General features: G+C 41.2%; 1 protein-coding gene across 6 annotated transcripts in view; it reads left to right on the forward strand.

Moving 5' to 3' along the window:
- Nucleotides 1-17,652, forward strand: part of CELSR1 (cadherin EGF LAG seven-pass G-type receptor 1) — a 174,361-nt gene that overhangs the window by 80,583 nt on the left and 76,126 nt on the right. For all 6 annotated transcript variants that reach the window (XM_026868159.1, XM_026868161.1, XM_026868162.1 and 3 more), the window contains exons 3-4: nt 10,712-10,934; nt 15,052-15,167. In XM_026868159.1, the coding sequence (XP_026723960.1) occupies nt 10,712-10,934; nt 15,052-15,167 (339 nt within the window). The remainder of the gene's footprint in view (nt 1-10,711; nt 10,935-15,051; nt 15,168-17,652) is intronic.

Consider the following 17,652-nt stretch of genomic DNA (forward strand, 5'->3'; position numbering starts at 1 on the left):
TTTTTTTGAGGCTACCAAAACACAAGATTATGGGATTATTTTTTGAACCCTAATCCTTTTAATTTGACAAGAAAAAGGGCATTTTTGATTTTTTTCAAAATTTGCCTTCCATGTATAACAGTGGAAATTTGATGAGCATCAGATTATTTTTGCCAGTCCTATCTACTACATCAAGCAAAACCTCTGAACTCCTACAATACACAATACAGTTATACAGTACTGCTAAGTATAACTTTCTTTTAACCTAATACTTCTCATATAAAATGAAAATATAAAGCTCTGAAATCCTAGCCTGCTAAGATATAATTACGATAATAGATTTACTTTAGGCACGTTTTTCAGTTGCTTTATTAATATTTTATGGCTTCTCTTCAATTATTCTCACTAATTGGCCATTATGCTTCTTTCTACCAGATTTTCTGGGACCACCTAGGACGTTAAGGGGCATGATTTGGTTCGAGGTCTGCCTGTTTCTAAATGCCATCATTTTTACCATAGCATTGGATTACGCAGAAGATGTGAGAATGAGATTTTCTTTTGAAAACTTCTAGTTTATGGAAAACAAAAATGTAGGCTCTCACCAGTCTTCCTGTAATGGAGGTGTACAGAGTTAGCTGCTTGTGCAGTTAATCCCAGCAGGCTGCTGGGGACCAGGGCAGATGGCTTCTTCTGTTCTTTGTCTTGTTCTGAGCTGAAACATCAAGCTCGTAACAGCTACATGGTAAAAATTAAATGGGATCTTAGTGCAATAAAGGCTGGATTCCCCTGAAGAAAACAGTAGTGTTTGCCACTGAAAGGGAGACCCAGATCTCCTTTTCTGCATATCACTGAGCCCTCTTCTTCCTCTTTTTCTGAGGCCAGTTATTTACAGTTATGTTCCCTTTTTAAACTGCTTTGAGATGTTATCTTGCTCAGAAATAAGTGCTAGAGTTTTCCCCTCCCCTAACAATTTGGGAACTGGGAGTTGCAGCCTTTTGGTGTCCTCCTCTGTGGAAAACAGCTTAGAGAAACCAGGCTGAAAGTGTGCGGAAAGCCTGATGGTGCCTGAAAGCACATTGGTTTTCCAGCTCCTGAGTTCCTGTTGATAAAAGATGTGACTGCACACACACCCCTGGCCCGGCCGTCACACCTTGCTTGCTTTCCTCTCCTCATTCACATAAATATTAGTTTAATATATTCTGAAAATCCCAGGCCGAATGAGGCCAAAATGGTCTGTGGAACAATGGCCTTGGGGAATTAATGGTGCCAGTGGTGGTGCCGAGTAAAAATTGCAAGATTTTTTTTGTCATCTGAGCAGGGGCACGCAGCGTCTATGAGGGCCCTTTTTCTTTCTCACTGCTGCCCATGGAAGGAGGTGAGAACTAGGTATGGCAGCTGGTTCCCATGCTGAAGTGCCTGTAGGTGCACTGGGATGCAAATACCAACCAGACTGCAAAGGCTGTCCCGAAGGGAACGTGTCCTTCGAGTCATGGTGGCTGCTCCAGTCTTCGGTTTCCTCCATGGGCCCCTCCTCAAGTAATGCTCCTGGAGATGAATCGGGGGGCGTGGAGAGCAGAGAAAACAAAGTATAGTATCAGGTGAATGTGTAGTAAAGGTGGAGGACGATTGTTTCTCTTAAAAATAAATGAAGAAAGGGATATTCCTCTGTAAATGAATGTAAGTATGTTATGCAGAGGTGTGTTTTGTTCTTACACCTCCAGCTTTCTCATTGGTTTTAAGATGGGATTTTTAGGAAGAGATTTATTCCAAGTAAGACATAATGCAAATTGCAGACACAATGGCATAATCTAATTTGAGTTTTATCTTTCACATCTACAGTAATGTTTTGCCCCTGCTAAATATATCCAGAGATAAAGCTTAGGCTTTTGAAAGGCACTGCTTCATCAGCATATCTTAACCCAAATCAGTGCAATTTGCATTATTATAATTGTCTTAGATATAAACCTGACACAGAGCTCAATATATACTAGAAATTTTGTGTGTTTCTTTTTTTTTCTCTTGTGTATATTTGTGCTGTATATAGAACTGTGTGAGAGACAGAAGCTAAAAAGGTCTCTAAAGCTTTACCTTACAGGTCAAATGCAGAAGGAGATGACACCTTGTGAGGGTACTGTACATTACAACAAATGTTTCAATAATTTACAGAGTTTAGAGATAGTTGTAAAATCTTAATCAAACGATTAAGACATTATGACCGATTGGACCCCATAGAGCAAAAATGGTTGCATAGCTGTGCCAGGCTGAAGGCATGCGTATTTTCTTTCTCGTTGTCCTCTGCCACATCTAAGTTACTCAAAAAAAGTACTTTTCCTCCGCATTTCTTTAGAATCTTGGGGGATTACATCCAGCGCTGTAGGAGCAGGCAGCAGGGAGAAAGAAGCCAGGCACATTGCGTGCACCTCTGCCCACCTGCCTGAGCCAGGAGAACAGTGCCCAGGCTTCACGCAGAGATGGCTCTGCATGAGTTGCCGTTGAGCATGCATCCCAGCTCTGCAAAAACACCCGTTGGGGCTTTTTTGGAGGTACTGACACTAATCCGTGGGCTGTAAAAACCCAAGTTGTCTCTTTTCTTTCCCAAACCATAAGGCTGAGTTCAAAATTGAGTGTTTTGTTAAATGGAGAATGTTTTACTGTGGTGTCTGGCTCCTTGCTCATTAAGGTGCTATAGGGAAAAAAAATCATGGTACTTGTATAAGTGTTGGTAGCACTTCTGGTGCTCACACCACTCCTGGCCTCATTACTGGAAAGTGAAAGGTGTCTGGTGTAGACAGAGTGGAGGCTTAACGACTGAGGATTTTTAATACTCAACAAATATACAAGAAAGGGAGCACAGGTATTAAAGACTCAGTCATGACTTTTGTCTGTGCTCTGTTCCTGCCAGCACTCATGGAAGTTGCATAGGAGGATGAGGTCCAGTGACCATTCAAATTAAGCATATATCATCTTGAGAACATGCTCATATTTTCTGGAAATCACAGATTAATTCATTTCTCCAACAGATGTGCCCTAAATATCACTAATCCTCCTCAGTATTGTTTATTTTTTTCCCCAATTATTCCTTCTAATTTAAACGTAAAAGCACAAAACCCCCCAAATCCCAAATCATCCATCCATCCATCCATCCATCCATCCATCCATCCATCCATCCATCCATCCATCCATCCCTGCAGGGTGTCTTGTTTTGCTTTGGTTTGTGACCAGGAAAGGGGAGGAGGCAAGGAGAAGAGGAACATCTTTGCTCAGGCTGGTGCTGCGCTTAGGATCCTGGGCCTGATTTTGGACTGGCAAGGGGACGGGTAGCTTTTCAGTGGCTGCTCTGTGTGTGCAGTGTATCAGCGGGCACAGCCCAAAGCAGCTTGACAGATGGAGACCTGAGCTTTCCCTACTCTTGCTTTTGCAAAACACAGTTTAGCTTGGTCGCTAGTGGGAAAGGATCAGGAGGTGGGCCAGGGATTAAATAGTTTGTTTGACCAGTGAGCTTGCAGTACTCCAGAGCAGCCGGGGTGCAGATGCTGTCCCCAAGGACCCCAGAAGAAGAGCTGGGAAGGGTCAAGTAGCATCTTCCTGTTGGGGTGGAAGTGGGAATAGGATCTCCCTCAGAGCTGCTGGTTTCAGCTGTGGTTTTTGGCCTGAAATTTGACAATCAAGAGCTCTCACACACCTTGGGGCCAGCAGATGCCACCTGCAGTGTCAGAGGCAAGTAAAATAAAAAGCCTCTCATGTTCATTATTTTGGAGCATCTCATGATTAAAGATCTCATTACCTTTATTTTGCCCAGTCTCATGATTTTTGGAAATCTGATTTGTGAGTTATCTGGGATGCCCAGGGGGAACTTTGTGGAAGAAGGCACAGTGAAGGGAGAAGGGTGATGGTAAAAGGAGAGGGATAATATGTATAGCTGAAAGACCACTGGTAATTCTGCACCCTCTCTTCTCACCATCTCAGAGTTTAGTGCTTATGCCCACAGAAAAATTAAACCAGATCGAGAGATAAAATGGTGATTTCCTGAGTATCTTATTATAGGATCATTTTCTATCTATCCCCTCAGAGAGCTACTTGGCAAGAGATATATATATATGCACACATATATAGTGTGGAAGGAATGTGTTTGTGTTATTTTGCTTAGTGTTTTTAGTATTTGCAAATACATCTTGTTAAATCTGGAACGTTTAGCAACTTAAATAGTGAAGGACAACTGTCATTACGAGTCAGTGGGATTTAGTCCTAAACAGTGTGAGTGTTTATGTGTGAGGTGTGCTTGTGTGTGTTTATGTATGTATTTTTGTATTATTCTACTTTAGCCTGTTTCTCATAATACGGTTTTATAGCACAGAAAGCAGCAAAGGGAGCAGAAAGCAAAGGGCAGGAGGGAAATCCCAAAGTGGACCGTAAGCTGGTGTTTCTCCCTGTAAGAAGGTTGGGGCTGATTCTAATTTTCCTAAATCGGCCCCAATTCTAAAAACACAAATGAATAGATAAAAGGAAAGACCAAAGTATATTTGAAAATGTGAACATTTAGTAGCAGCATAATGTAGTAACCTCACAAAGTGATGACCATCAGTGTCAGTATTGAGTAAAAAGTGCATCTGCACAACAGCTTTCAAATGTCAGTAGGGGTTTGGCCATTGATTTCTAATGGACCTCAATTTTACCTCTGCTCTTCAAATAGCACTTCTGAGTCATCTGCATAAAATGGCACGTGAATATAGTCATCCCGTAATTAATCACAGTCACTAATATACTTCTATTTGATCCAACTTCTCCTTCATTCAGAATGACTTGGTTACTTTTTCTGGGTAACTGCTCACTAACTTATCTCATAAAACTAGTAGATTTTTGTTTGTGTATTTATTTCATTGGTAAGTGGCATTTGCTGGGAGGTAAGGCTGAATTCTCCCAATAAGTTCTGAAGGTAGACTCATGCACCATAGAGCCACTGAAGTCATTAATTTCCCTTTATGGGCAAAATCCAATATTCATTTTTATGATTTGACTTACACCTACATTTTAGGCAAATTTTCCTGCAGTTTATCCATGCACAGTCAGTGGAGAGAGGTGGGTGTCTACTGAAGGTGTTGATCCAATTTACCTAAGTCAAGCATGAGCCACTGCACTCACACTTGAGCCGTCTACAATGGCTTAAAGCTGTATTTCCATAACAGTTAAACCTTTCTAAGACCATTCCTTCATTCTTATTCCTGGGTACATGGTCCTGCCTCCTTCCCTTGTGCCTGCCGTGCTATTCATCCCATCAATCCTAAGGAGGGACCTAATCAGAAGATCACTAACACTACAATAAAGAAATGAATGGTGTTTTGCCATCTTAGCTCCACAAATCAGTCAACTGCATGATTACATGAATGCCAGCACAAGGGAGGGGGAGGAAAGTGGAACATATTTGGGGAAAGGAGGGGGCTATGGTAACTCCCACTCATCTGAGTGAACTGCATTGAAACCACCCCTGAAGTGGGTACGTTGGTTCCAAACCTCTTTATCTCTTGTGCCAGTAGAGATTTCCAGGCTGATTCTGCAGCTGATTTGTTTTTAACGGCCTTCTTATTACTTAGTGCACTGATTGCTTTAGTGCCAATTGTCATTTAAGGTTAGTAGAGGTTTAGTTACTAGAGGAAAAGGAGGATTGATTTTCCCATTATGTGCAAGATAGCAAATATATTTTTAATGATAGATGGTTCTTTATTAGAGCAATGGGTCAATGGGAAATCTTTGAAGAATTTAGTTGCTCTATTTCATGTTGTTTTTTACTCTGCCCTATTTCTTATTGTTCATCCTTTCCACTTTAAAGTATATCATTTTAGGCTGGCTGCTTAAATCAGCTTCTCAGAATGCTTTCCATTCTGGTAAAGCAACTGCAAACATGGAGAAGATTAATATGTATCTAAAGCAAATGGCAGGAGGAGAGAAGAAGAATCAGTTCAAGTCAAACAATTACAGATACTGAGTGAAAAATTAACGTGTCTAGAAAAAATGGAAAAAAAGAAACAAAACCATCAGTGCAGGTCAGCTGCTTCATGTAAATATATATTTAATGTAGTATTTCAGTTGAAAACAATCAGAGAACAGTACAGATTTTTGAGGTCTAGTCCCTAAACATTTTGTGGGATATTGTGGAAACACATTGCAGTAAACGGAAATGTAGAATAATTCTGTATTTATTCCAATGCCATCATGTTGTTTCCAGCAAGCTTTCAAACGTTATACATTATGTATTGTTGTGAGGTCAAGCAACTCATCAGCAAAACCACAGGGAGATTTCTGCAAAGAACGGTTCATTGATGCATACCAGTGTGCAGTTTGAAACACGTAATGTTCAGCTCACAAGGTATTTGCAGTGATGAGATTATTTTTTCATTTTTCAGACAGTTTATTTTTATATCTTTTCCCTTTTTTATCATCATTTATTGTTTATTCATTAAATGCTTCCATTACTTTACTTGGTATAAGTCAGAGGAAGACCAAATCTTCTAGCCAGTGTTTTGCTTTGCCCGTTCTTGCTATGTTATGCCTGATATCATGGTGTCCTCACTTGCATAAAGTTAAACAAGAGAAATTTTATGATTAACATCTTTGTAGTTAGCCCTAAAATTGAAGAAGAGATATATTAAATACAGGATGGTTGTGAGTAGGAAAGAGTGTTGAAAGCAACTATCTCATTGTGATCTCAAGGGCTACATAAAGGTCTGTGTAAAAGCCACAGGACTTGTAGCTTTAAGAGTCATCAATAGTAATTGAGAGCCTATAAGATCAGCTACTGTCCTGTAACAGTAAACCATTTGCTGGCTTGGGCCAGGATTTTTTCAAAGCTCTGGAATCTGCCGGCAGATAACAGGCAGCCGTGGCCTGTGTTATCTGACAGTGCGTGCTTTAGATTTAGCAACTGGAGGGACTGAGCTTCACATCTCCTGCTGGGATTTCACAGAGTTGTGATATGTAAGTAGTTTCTAAGTGATTCCTAAAATTCTGGCCAGTGTGAAAAATGAAATTATATTTGCCAAGGAAATGCTGTGAGGAGCAAAGGGGAGTTTCACAAGCTGGGTGAGGGGTGACCCATGCCAGCATCGCCAGCATCGCAGACTGACCCCAGGCTGCGTGTGGCAGCTATCTGGGCTGTGCTCTTATCACCCGACCCCCTCCAGACCCTCGCTGCACAGCAGCGCTCCCTCCTGTACTATTTTTTCCCACTGGGCTGCAAGACATCCCCTCCAACAGCACGCCCAGCCCTCCGACCTTCAGCTGCGAGCACACACACAAGAACTTTTCATCCCGCAGGCTGGCGGATGCAGATCCCTTCCTTTTCAGCTCCTCAAGTAGCCCCTTAGGGCCTTCCGACTCCAGCTCCAGCCAGCAACCAGCTCGTCCTTCAAGGTCATGTGGGTTCGGTTCACATTTTGAGGATGTTTTTCAGGCCGTGCCTCAAAGCTCCTGCAGAGCAGTGCTGTGGGTTGATGATGCGTCCAGGAGTAGGTGGCCACCCTTGTAAGTGACAGACCCAAGAGCAAAACAGAGGTGTGTTCTGTTGCCAGTCCTGACCAGAGCCCTGCTTCAAATCCTTGCTCAAATGGGTGCTCCATAAAGCCAAAAATGCCCTGCTTCTAAACAACTCCGGGCACTTTGGGGCATTTGTGCCTTGAAGCACAATGATGTCTTGAAATTACTGTAGAGATTTCAAAACCTCTATTTTAATACATTTTTGTAAATAAACATAAAATATGAAAATTCAACATCAAAGAATATGCATCAAATGCAGTTCTCATTTACATTACAGACTAAAGAGAATTCAGAATAATTTTAGTAACTGGGACATCAGTGATGCTACAGCTTGAATATAGGACAAAGGATCTTATTTAAAGTTGAACTACATTTTTTTAAATTACTTCTTTAAGCATTCCAGTGAAAACCAGTAATAAAATTCAGTAGAACATTTCTGTAAGCTTTCTTTTCACTTAAATAGTTTCATGCCTGTATAGGTATCTAAACAAATGGTCTATACATTCTTGTTATATCACAGAATTAATACAGAACCATCAATGATTTACAGCTAAGGCTTTTATATTTCGCCTCCTTATTGCCATGGCATTTCCACAGCATGCTACAGTGCCAGGAATCTCTCCTTTTAGCTTGCTCCTTTTTCTCCCTGTGTATTCAAGCCTGCACGTTATTTACTTTTGCCAAATATATCATTCTGTTTTCAGAAAGCCTTGAAGATTACATTCCTCTCTGAGTTGGAGAGTTATTTCACAAAATACCCTACTACTTTTTTAAAGTGACATACCTGTTTGGTCTTTCTATAGGAATTGTGGGTTTCCATTTTTTTGAGAGTTTTGTACGCAAGATGTGTGTGTGTTAAGGGGGGATTGGCTGTGTTTATGCAGCAGATCATCAAGAAGCGCTTTTTATAGTGTCCTCTTAGAGCATCTGATATGTGTGTGTGTGCTTTGTTAGGCATATCCAATACACTGAGGGAATTTGGTGTTTTGGGTTACATATACAATTTCTCCCAAAAGAAAAACATTGTAGAGCATTTTAAAGTATTAAGGAAAGTGTCTTCACATACATACATCTTGCTTGATAGTCACAGCTGATAAATGGAAACAGGAAGATATTTATCAAGTAGTTTTCACAGCATTTCATCTTAATATGTTAAAGTGAGAATGACCATCAGTGCTGAAAACTGAAAAAAAACCCAGAAAAATCAGAAAAGCACAGGCTTGAAGTTGAACTCTTGATTGTATGGTTTATTCAGAGGTTTTCAATTGCAGCCCCTCTGACAGGAAAGATTTATTTAATTTGTTAACTGTGAGAATCATTATTAGAGAGAGGTATGTTCAGCTCTCCTGTGCTTTGTGTTACATTCTTTTTAAATATACTGAAACATCCTAGTATATTGTTTCCCAGGAGATACCCACAAATGCATTTGTTGGGCAGCAGTTGTGTGATGGCTCTGTTCATCATGGGGAGCACAGAGCAGGACCAGGAGTCCATCCTCTGGAGATGAGCCCACCTGGATGGGCAGTGCATTTGGCTGGCTGCATGGTCATGGCACTCTTGTATTTGCTCCTGCATTTTGCCAGCATATATCATACCTGCCTGAAAGGCACAAGATATCGATGCGAGAGGAGAAAGGCAGCAAAGACGGAGAGCCAAAACAGTTGCTACCAAAATGAGATCGCTACCCCTGGGTCAGTGGCTAAACCAACTGCAAACGGTTGCAGTTTACAGCCTGGCATAGAAAAGAGGTGGAGGTCCAGGGCCGGACGCACAATACTGCTGGCCGCAGCTTGCCACCCAGCACGGGCAGGTCTGGCGTGGGAACCTGTGGGAGCAGAGCTGCAGGGGCAGCGACTGGAGCAAAACTTTCCGTTTTAATTTGCCTTTGTTTGTGAGTCACTGCCCACAGCTCCTGCTGCTTTACTTTCCTCCAGGAATGTATACTAGATGATCTTTAAGATCTCTTCAAACCAAACCATTCTGTGATTTGCATGGTTTTAACTGTGCTTGATTTAATGTAATTGTATAATCTGGTAGCAAGTAATCATGCAAATATCAAACTGTTGGAAATTTATTCCTTCAGCTGGCTGTGTTGAGCAGTTTTGCTTTACATTTATTTGTCAGACGTTACTGGGTAAAATTCAACTACATATGCCATCTTCAGTTTCTCTGTACAGATTTACAGATTTATCTGAATACACTTTATACCCTAGGAAGACAGATGCCAAACCATAAATGTTAACTAATTAATTCACACAGAGGGTTTAGTTTTCTGTACAATGATTAATTCTGCAGCTGCTTTTGTCCCAACCACGGCAAATTTTTTTAAGTGAATATCCTCTGTACATTTTTTTTTTTTAAATTGTGATTCACTCTCAGATTTAGGGGAAACTCAAGAAAAATTATGGTGTACATACAAAGCAAAACATCTCATTCTTTAGTATTGAATTTAAAACATCTTAATACACACTTTGAAGCTGGATAAAGACGAAGCATTTTGGGGGAAAACAGCTTCAGCCAGCAGCACGCAGAATCTATAACTTCTGCAAAGAGTTACTGCACCTATCTCTGAAGGGTTCAGAAAATGGTTGTCACCTGCAGGATGCATGCATAGGAAAAGGTGGAAGCAATGTATATGTCATCAGCATCCTGCTTATTCTTTCTATAAATATTTTGTGAGTGTTGTCATGAGCTCGGCTGTGCCCTGTTGCTGCCATGGGCAGCAAAGGCAAATTCCACTAAAGGTGAAGTGCAAACACTTATCTGTTTATCTGTTTACACAATTTCTAACCCATAGTGAACACTGGAACAATTTACACGTATTTTGGTTGACAGGGAACATGCAAGTTTTTAACTGGTGGTGTTACCTCCTCTCATGTAGATCTGTCTGTCACCAGCTTTATATTAATCACCAGGTGTGGAGTGGCCAAGGAATCTGAAATCTGAGACCAAAATTGTTGGATATTTGCAAGAGGATTGCTCAGCAAATCATATACTGCACCCCCTGAAAATTCAGACTTCAAAGATAATGCAGCATCCTTACGCCCCTGAAATTACAGGCTTGTGCCTCAGTTGCGGAGGGGGTCAGGTGCAGAAGTTTAGAAGCAGCTTAACCATTCGTAGAAACACTTGGGTAGCTGAGTGTCACAAGCTGGCTGCTGGGGTGAGGTGTCACCTTCCCTGACATCTGCTTCTCCCCTTGCAGGAGAGTACTGCGAGGTGAACGCGCGCTCCGGCCGCTGTGCTCCAGGGGTGTGTAAGAATGGAGGGACCTGTGTGAACCTGCTGATCGGGGGCTTCAAGTGCGAGTGTCCCCCAGGTGAATATGAGCGGCCGTACTGCGAGATGACCACCAGGAGCTTCCCACCACAGTCCTTCATCACCTTCAAGGGGCTGCGGCAGCGATTCCACTTCACTGTCTCCCTCATGTAAGTGCCGGTGGGGAAGGACTCTGTAGCTGGTGGCTTCTCCACTTGAGCTTGGGACTGTTTGTAAAATATTGTGACCTACTGAATTATCTACGTTTAGAGATCACTTGGGGGATTTCTGACAGTGACTCCTGCAAGTGGGGGATAGTTGTATTATTTGAAAGCATTTGATTTTCTGCCCTGCTGAGGATGCTGCTGAGGTGCTACGTCCTGACCTTCTTCTGCTGCAGCATGGGGTGACAGCGTGGGGGCAGGGGACCAGGGCCTCTCTGGCCACCTCTCAGCAGCCCTCGGCCAGAGATGTGCAAAGGTGGGTGGTGGGTTTGCCACATTTTTCTGGTTGAGCCTGTGACCTCCTGACTCTCAGGTGGGCTGCAGAGCCAAACTGTTCATGCTGCTTGTTTGGGAGCATCTTCCCCTCTTCTGTTGCCCAGCCTGTGAAAGGAGCTGGTCTTGTCAGGCCATGGCTGAGCACAGGCTAGTCCTCCTCAGGTCCTTGCTCTCTGTTGGTTGACAGCCTTGGGCTTGGGACAATCCCAACTGTCCCAGCTCCTTGCCTCACTCCTCTTGGCCTTCACACTCCCCTCCTTCAGGCACGACCAGTCTCATCCCCATCCCATCAGTCCTGATGAGAGGCTCCCCGAGGGGAGCAATGGTGGCAGCCACACTGCATGGACCAGGGCTCTTCTCCCCTGACTCACACATCCCAGGGGAAAAAAACTTCTTTTGGAGAAGACTTCTTGGGTCAGGCATAGGGCTTGCCTGCCATGGAGCCACAGCTCCAGGTGCACACACACCTCTCCTCTGCACAGGGTGTGGATTTGCAGCTTTCCCATGGTTTATCCAGTCAGGATCAACCTTTGGTTTCTCCCTCACTGTTGACTGTGCGTAAATAACACAAAATATGTTAGCACCAACCCTAAAGGGCAAGGCCAGGGATTTGTTGATAGGTAACAAGAACAGCAACAATGGCAGACATGTTCATGTGTCTGTCCAGAGAAAGTGCTCAGGGAAGACCTCATCAGGCACATGTCCTATCCAGCAACCAGCAGTTACCTGGTGTTTTACCTCTGTCAGGAGACAGGCAGCTTCTTTCCATTTTATCCTTCATCAGTCCCAAGGTCTGAAATTTTATGAAATCTTGACATTTTGGTTATATCAGAAAGTTCAGGCACAGTTTGCACACAAGCTGAGGCAGGGAGGAGATGCGCCTGTGAAGATCGTTTTAGAGCATCAGATCTAAATACACGGAAAAGGCGAGGAGCAAAAGGCTCTGTTGGACTTGTCAGACCTACAGTGAGTGCAAACAAAGGAGTGATCTGGGCTGGCTGCCAGCATAAATTACCTATACTACCCTTGGCTTGTCCCTTCAGCCAAGTGGTGTCATTTTTCAGGCTTTCAGGAAGAGATCTTTGACATGTAGGGTGCTTCAAGTTAAAGTAACTCAAATGCTCTGTGTAGGGGTTATTGAGAAACAGCAAACTACCGTAGGACAGTAGTGCTTACACCAGGGCTTCCTTACCATCTTTAAAACAAGATGGCAGATTTAGTCATGAGCTGCTCAGTCCTCTCTGTGTGATTATAAAAAGCCTAGACCATCATGGAGTTCCTCCTACACTGTCTGGGATAATGACACATTTAGGTTTTCATACCTGAAGTTCACTTTTATTTACACTTGTTATCTCTTTGGCTTTTATTATCCTTCAAGGCAGGTGGAAAACATTATGTGAGGATAAGCAAGAATTTGCAGCTTGACTAGACGATGATTTGCCATTACATATTTTGTGATTTGGAAGCATTTGTAAATTCCCAGGGTGCCTATCTTCCCTCAGCCTTGAGTGACTCATGATCTGCTCCTGGCAAAGAGCAGAATGTTTGCATTGTCCATTCTCATAACTAAAATGTGATTTTTTAAAAGAAGTATTTAGGTTACTGACCAGACATGTCTTTCTGATCCCAACATTATATGACTTCCTTGCTTCCTTCCAACACTTTCTATTCCTCCACTCCAAGAGACGCTGTCACTGGAGGGGTTTTCTCACTATTTATTCAAAACTCTCAGAAAGGGTCTTTTGTTTCCTATGTCCTTAAAACTATCCCTTTTATTAAAAACCAGTATTTTTTTCCCCAGCTGGTGATAACCAGTAAAGGAAGCAGTAGTGCTTTAACTATTAGTATGATACAAAAGATGCTTTTGACAAGTGGCAAAAAATGGAACTGAGCACACATGGAGTAAAGATATTTTTAAAATAGCTTAATAATATAATACTTTAATAGTTTAATAATTAAAAGTATGGTAGAGAATTGTAACCTAATATGTATAGAAAAATATATTCAAACAGAACTGATGTTTCTGTTGTTACTAATCAAACTAATTCTTTCTGCCCAGTAAAGAAACATCACTAACATTATTCTTTTTTTTTTTTGCTCATATATATTCTGGATAGATCTTCAAAACCAAAAATGTTTTGCTGAAACAGTTATTCACAGAAAAATAGAGTCTTGGGAAATGTTTTACAGGAACTGTATTCCTTTGGATGAAATGTTTGATGGTGAAAATTGAAGATTAAATCAGTGTTGTGATAATATTGAAATATTTCAACAGTATTGTCTCAATTCATTTAGTTTGTATTTTACTTCTATAATATTATGTTAAAATTAAAGATATATTACAAAACTGATTAGAAGTAATCAAAACAGTAACATAATATTTTGATGGACTATCATGAATATTCTTTGGAGTATGTATTTTATTGGAAATGTCAAAATTTGACTTCTGTTTTTTGAACCAGAACAATTAATTCTCCTTCAAAAATAGTAAAAAATATATGGAATAAAAATTTCCATTTCTGTTTAGCTCTATTTCATGGTCCTGTTTCTGAAATGTCTCTACTCAGTGTGATCCACCACATACATATGCCTGACAAACAACTTTTGTTAAAAAATATTAATTGCTTTTGAAATTTTGTATTTCACATACCAGACCTTGATGTTCTAAAATACTGCTTCTTTCACATTCTCTGAATACAGGTTTTGTTGAATCGTATGAGAGTCTTGCTAACAGACATGACATGACGTGACAGGCACAAGAATAATTTCTTCTGTCCATGGAAGGCAGTTTTCATTAACTATGTTCAGCATTTGATTCATTTGTAGGAAAAGTAGGTTAATTTAAATCAGGCATATATCCTGAAGTTTAGGATACAAAATCAAACTACACTGCTATTTAGAAACACAAGAAATTCCCATGGTTTCTCTCTCTTTCTCTCTTTATATAATATTAATCTTTGTAAAAATTTAAAGTGTAATAAATTTTTTGCATTTCTAAGTAGATGAAAGCTGTGTGTAAATCCCCAAAGATAATAGGATTCAATTAAAAACTGTAAAATACACACAACATGCAGAATTTCACAGAAAAAGTTCTGTGCTGACAAAAAAAAAGAGGCTTTTTTAAAAGTGAGGTGACCTCTTTTTCTGCAGGGAAGGTGTGATACATCCCACATTAGATGCACAAGAAAAAATTAAAAAACCCCATTGAGCTGATTTAGTGGAATCATTTAAGTGTTTATTTTAATTTCTCCAATTGACTGACCTGTTGATTGATGAACCCCTATTGTCTACACGGTATTATTAAAGTAACTCTTTTCTTTTCCCCTTGACTCCCCATCAGGTCTTTTTAATAAGTTGATGACTTTCCTTGTACCCCGTAGCACTGAGACAGCAAGCAGGCAGCAAGTATCCTGCCTTTGATGTGAAAATGCTTTATAGCTTTCGGACTGTTTGCAAAGTGTCATAAGTGCTACTGTTTGGCGAGTGTCAGATGCTCATGTTGCATCGTGCGTCTGCTTAATTTTACCCCTTGTGAGAGTCAGCATCCACAGCAGATCTCTGCAGAGTAGATTGCTGTACTTTCCATCTTGCTTGCCTCTGTTGAGTGTGAAAGAGTAGATTTATCCTGCAGCTGACTCCTCAATTTTATAATTTTCTGTCTGAAGAAAGATTCAAAGGCTTGCTTTTCTGCTAGATACAATGATGTCTTTCTTCTTGGAGACTTGACCATCAGTCTTTAATTCATAAGCTGTTAAGCATGAACTAACCCCTCGTCTCTTCGTTCTAGGTTTGCAACCAGGGAGAGGAATGCTCTCCTTCTCTACAATGGGCGCTTCAATGAGAAGCACGACTTCATTGCCTTGGAAATCATTGAGGAGCAGATCCAGCTCACGTTCTCTGCAGGTGAGGCCTCGCTTGAGTCGAGCATTTCTGCTTGTGATCAGGAGATACTCTCAAGCTGTTTGGAAATGCACTTTAATGATTTTATACAGCTATTTGCTGTCTCATTAATTGAGTAATTAGCTGACATTGTACAGTGAACAACTGATGCCAGCTGTTGCAAAGTACTCCAGATTGTGACAGTTTGTGGTGGTTACACTTGCTGTGGTAGGCAGGAGCTTGTCAACATACCAGTTATAAAAGCCGGAGTTTACGAGTACTATAAAAGATTGGCACTAGCAAAACAGTTGGCCTCTGAGACAGTGTTTGCTTATATAAGACTTCATTTTATCACACTGTGATAAACGTTGTGTGTTTATGCATTTTTACATTACGCCAATAGTGAAACTAGGTGCATAAATGTTATCTAAAAAATAGATGCGAGCAAAAGGAAAAGCTATCAGATAAGTGAAAAATGCCTGCCCTTCATTAAGGGTTGGTGATGAGCAGTTGCTGGAACACACTTTTGCACTGTAGAATCACCTCCTCTTTAATGAAGCCATAAACAACAATGAATTTAGGAGAACTTAGCTGCCCACTCATTGCTACAGTGGGCTAGGGAACAAGAAACAGAGGCTTTGGTGTTCGCTTGCTTTCTGCACTAGGACAAAGCTAGTGTCTTTTGGTGCTCCTGGGGGCAGAGAGAAAGGAGGGCTGACAAGTGAAGCTCAGGGTGGCATACATCCCTGGCAGTGCAAAGTTCTTTCTGATAAAAGTGTGGTCAGAACAAACCCTGACCATCCCAGCCTCAGCAGAGGGGTGTTTCCTGAGTTAAACCAGCCCAAATTTCATCCAAAAACCTACATCCAGCTGTGCTGATTGTCATGACAGGGGTAGCAGGTGGAAGCTGTTAGCTGACAGCTGTACAGCATGGTTGGAGCACACTGAAGCCCCCAGGAATCACTCCCTGGACTTCATCAGGCTTGCTGAGGCCATACGAGTTCCTCTTGGTGGACCATTTGCATTCCTGCTTCAGCCCAGGAGCAGGTCTGTGAGTTTAGTGGGAAGGCTTCAGTGGCTTTACTAAATCTCAGCAGGGCAGACGGCCTCTAGTTGTTACAGGTTCGGAGGATATTTTCCACTGGGACAGAAACAAGTAAGTGGAAAGGGCTGTTGTGTAGGTCAAGGTGGGTTACATGTAGATCAAGTGAGATGTTTGTACCTCTGTATCAGGCACATAACTCAGGAAATAATCCTGTTATTTCCCATTATCCATATTCAGGATAGACATGCGGGCTCTAGTCAAACTCTTATTTTATTTTTGTGAAAAGCAAGACATTGCAAGCAGTAGAAGCGGAGGCACAGCCCATGTTAGTGTTGCACTCTCATTGCCAGTGATGGTTGCTGCCCTCAAACCCCATGGTAAATCCTATGTGAACCCCATCAACTTACCAGCAATGCTTAAGTGCATATCTGGGCCCTTTGGGTTGAAGATATCCGGTTTCATTTTCCCTTTATTACCTCAAAGTTGTCCAAATTAGATTTAAAGGCAGGCTTTTGAATGGATTAGTGTAATGAAATAACATGCTGCAGTTGGAGAGTTGTGCTTTCTTCTGTAGCTCTGCTCCGCCTGTCTAAACTTGAATCAAATTGCTTGGAAGGCACCCTGAGGATGTGTGAGAAAAAAATAAATTCTACTTGCACTTATATGCATTTAAATGTGGAGGAACTCCTTTAAAATACATGAAACTAAATTTAGATGTGCACTGCTGCACCTGAGAGCAGGTCTGATCCTGTATATTACAAATGGTATTTTCTTTGGAAGGAGAATGGTTTATGTTTTATAGTTTAAGTGGCTTTTAACGAACAGTACAAGTTCTGGACATCTGATCTGACTGTTTTACCTGTCAAAACAACTTTTTCACAGAAAGCAAAGCAAAAGGATTGGATATTGGTGACCTTCCTTTTGCAGAAACTTGCTAGCTGAATAAAAAAGCCCCATTTTTACCACAGATTTTTTTTATCACTGAATGATTAAAAAAATCCCATCAAGATGTCAAACATGCTAAGCTGAAATCTGTATTGTTTAAGTAACAGAAGTATATAGGATGGGAATTAAAGGAAAGCAGGGGACACAGGAATAATACTTCACTCAGGGTAAAGTATTTGTTGCAAAGAGAGAGTTGAAAGTACATTTTAAGCTCAACAATACCATGAACTTCGTTGGCTTATGGGAGGGAGTTATTTTTCCTGTGGTTTATTATGTAGAATTTTCCAACGGTTAAAATAAAAACAAAGAAAGAGAAAGAAAAAATGTCGAAACCTAGCAATCCCTTCTCTGTGCCAGGCCTTTTATGTACTTTCAACATGAATGTTTATTTTGCTGCTACCTCGGAACAGATATGCCTGGTTACTGAGCTGGTTCTGCTGACTCAGACCTGGCTTAAAAGCTTCAGCTTTCCAATTTCAATGGCACAGACTTGCTTTCAAATTTAAATATTGAAAGGCC

This window comes from Athene cunicularia (genome assembly GCF_003259725.1).
Source record: "Athene cunicularia isolate RWA chromosome 1 unlocalized genomic scaffold, athCun1 chr1_part2, whole genome shotgun sequence".
NCBI lineage: Eukaryota > Metazoa > Chordata > Aves > Strigiformes > Strigidae > Athene > Athene cunicularia.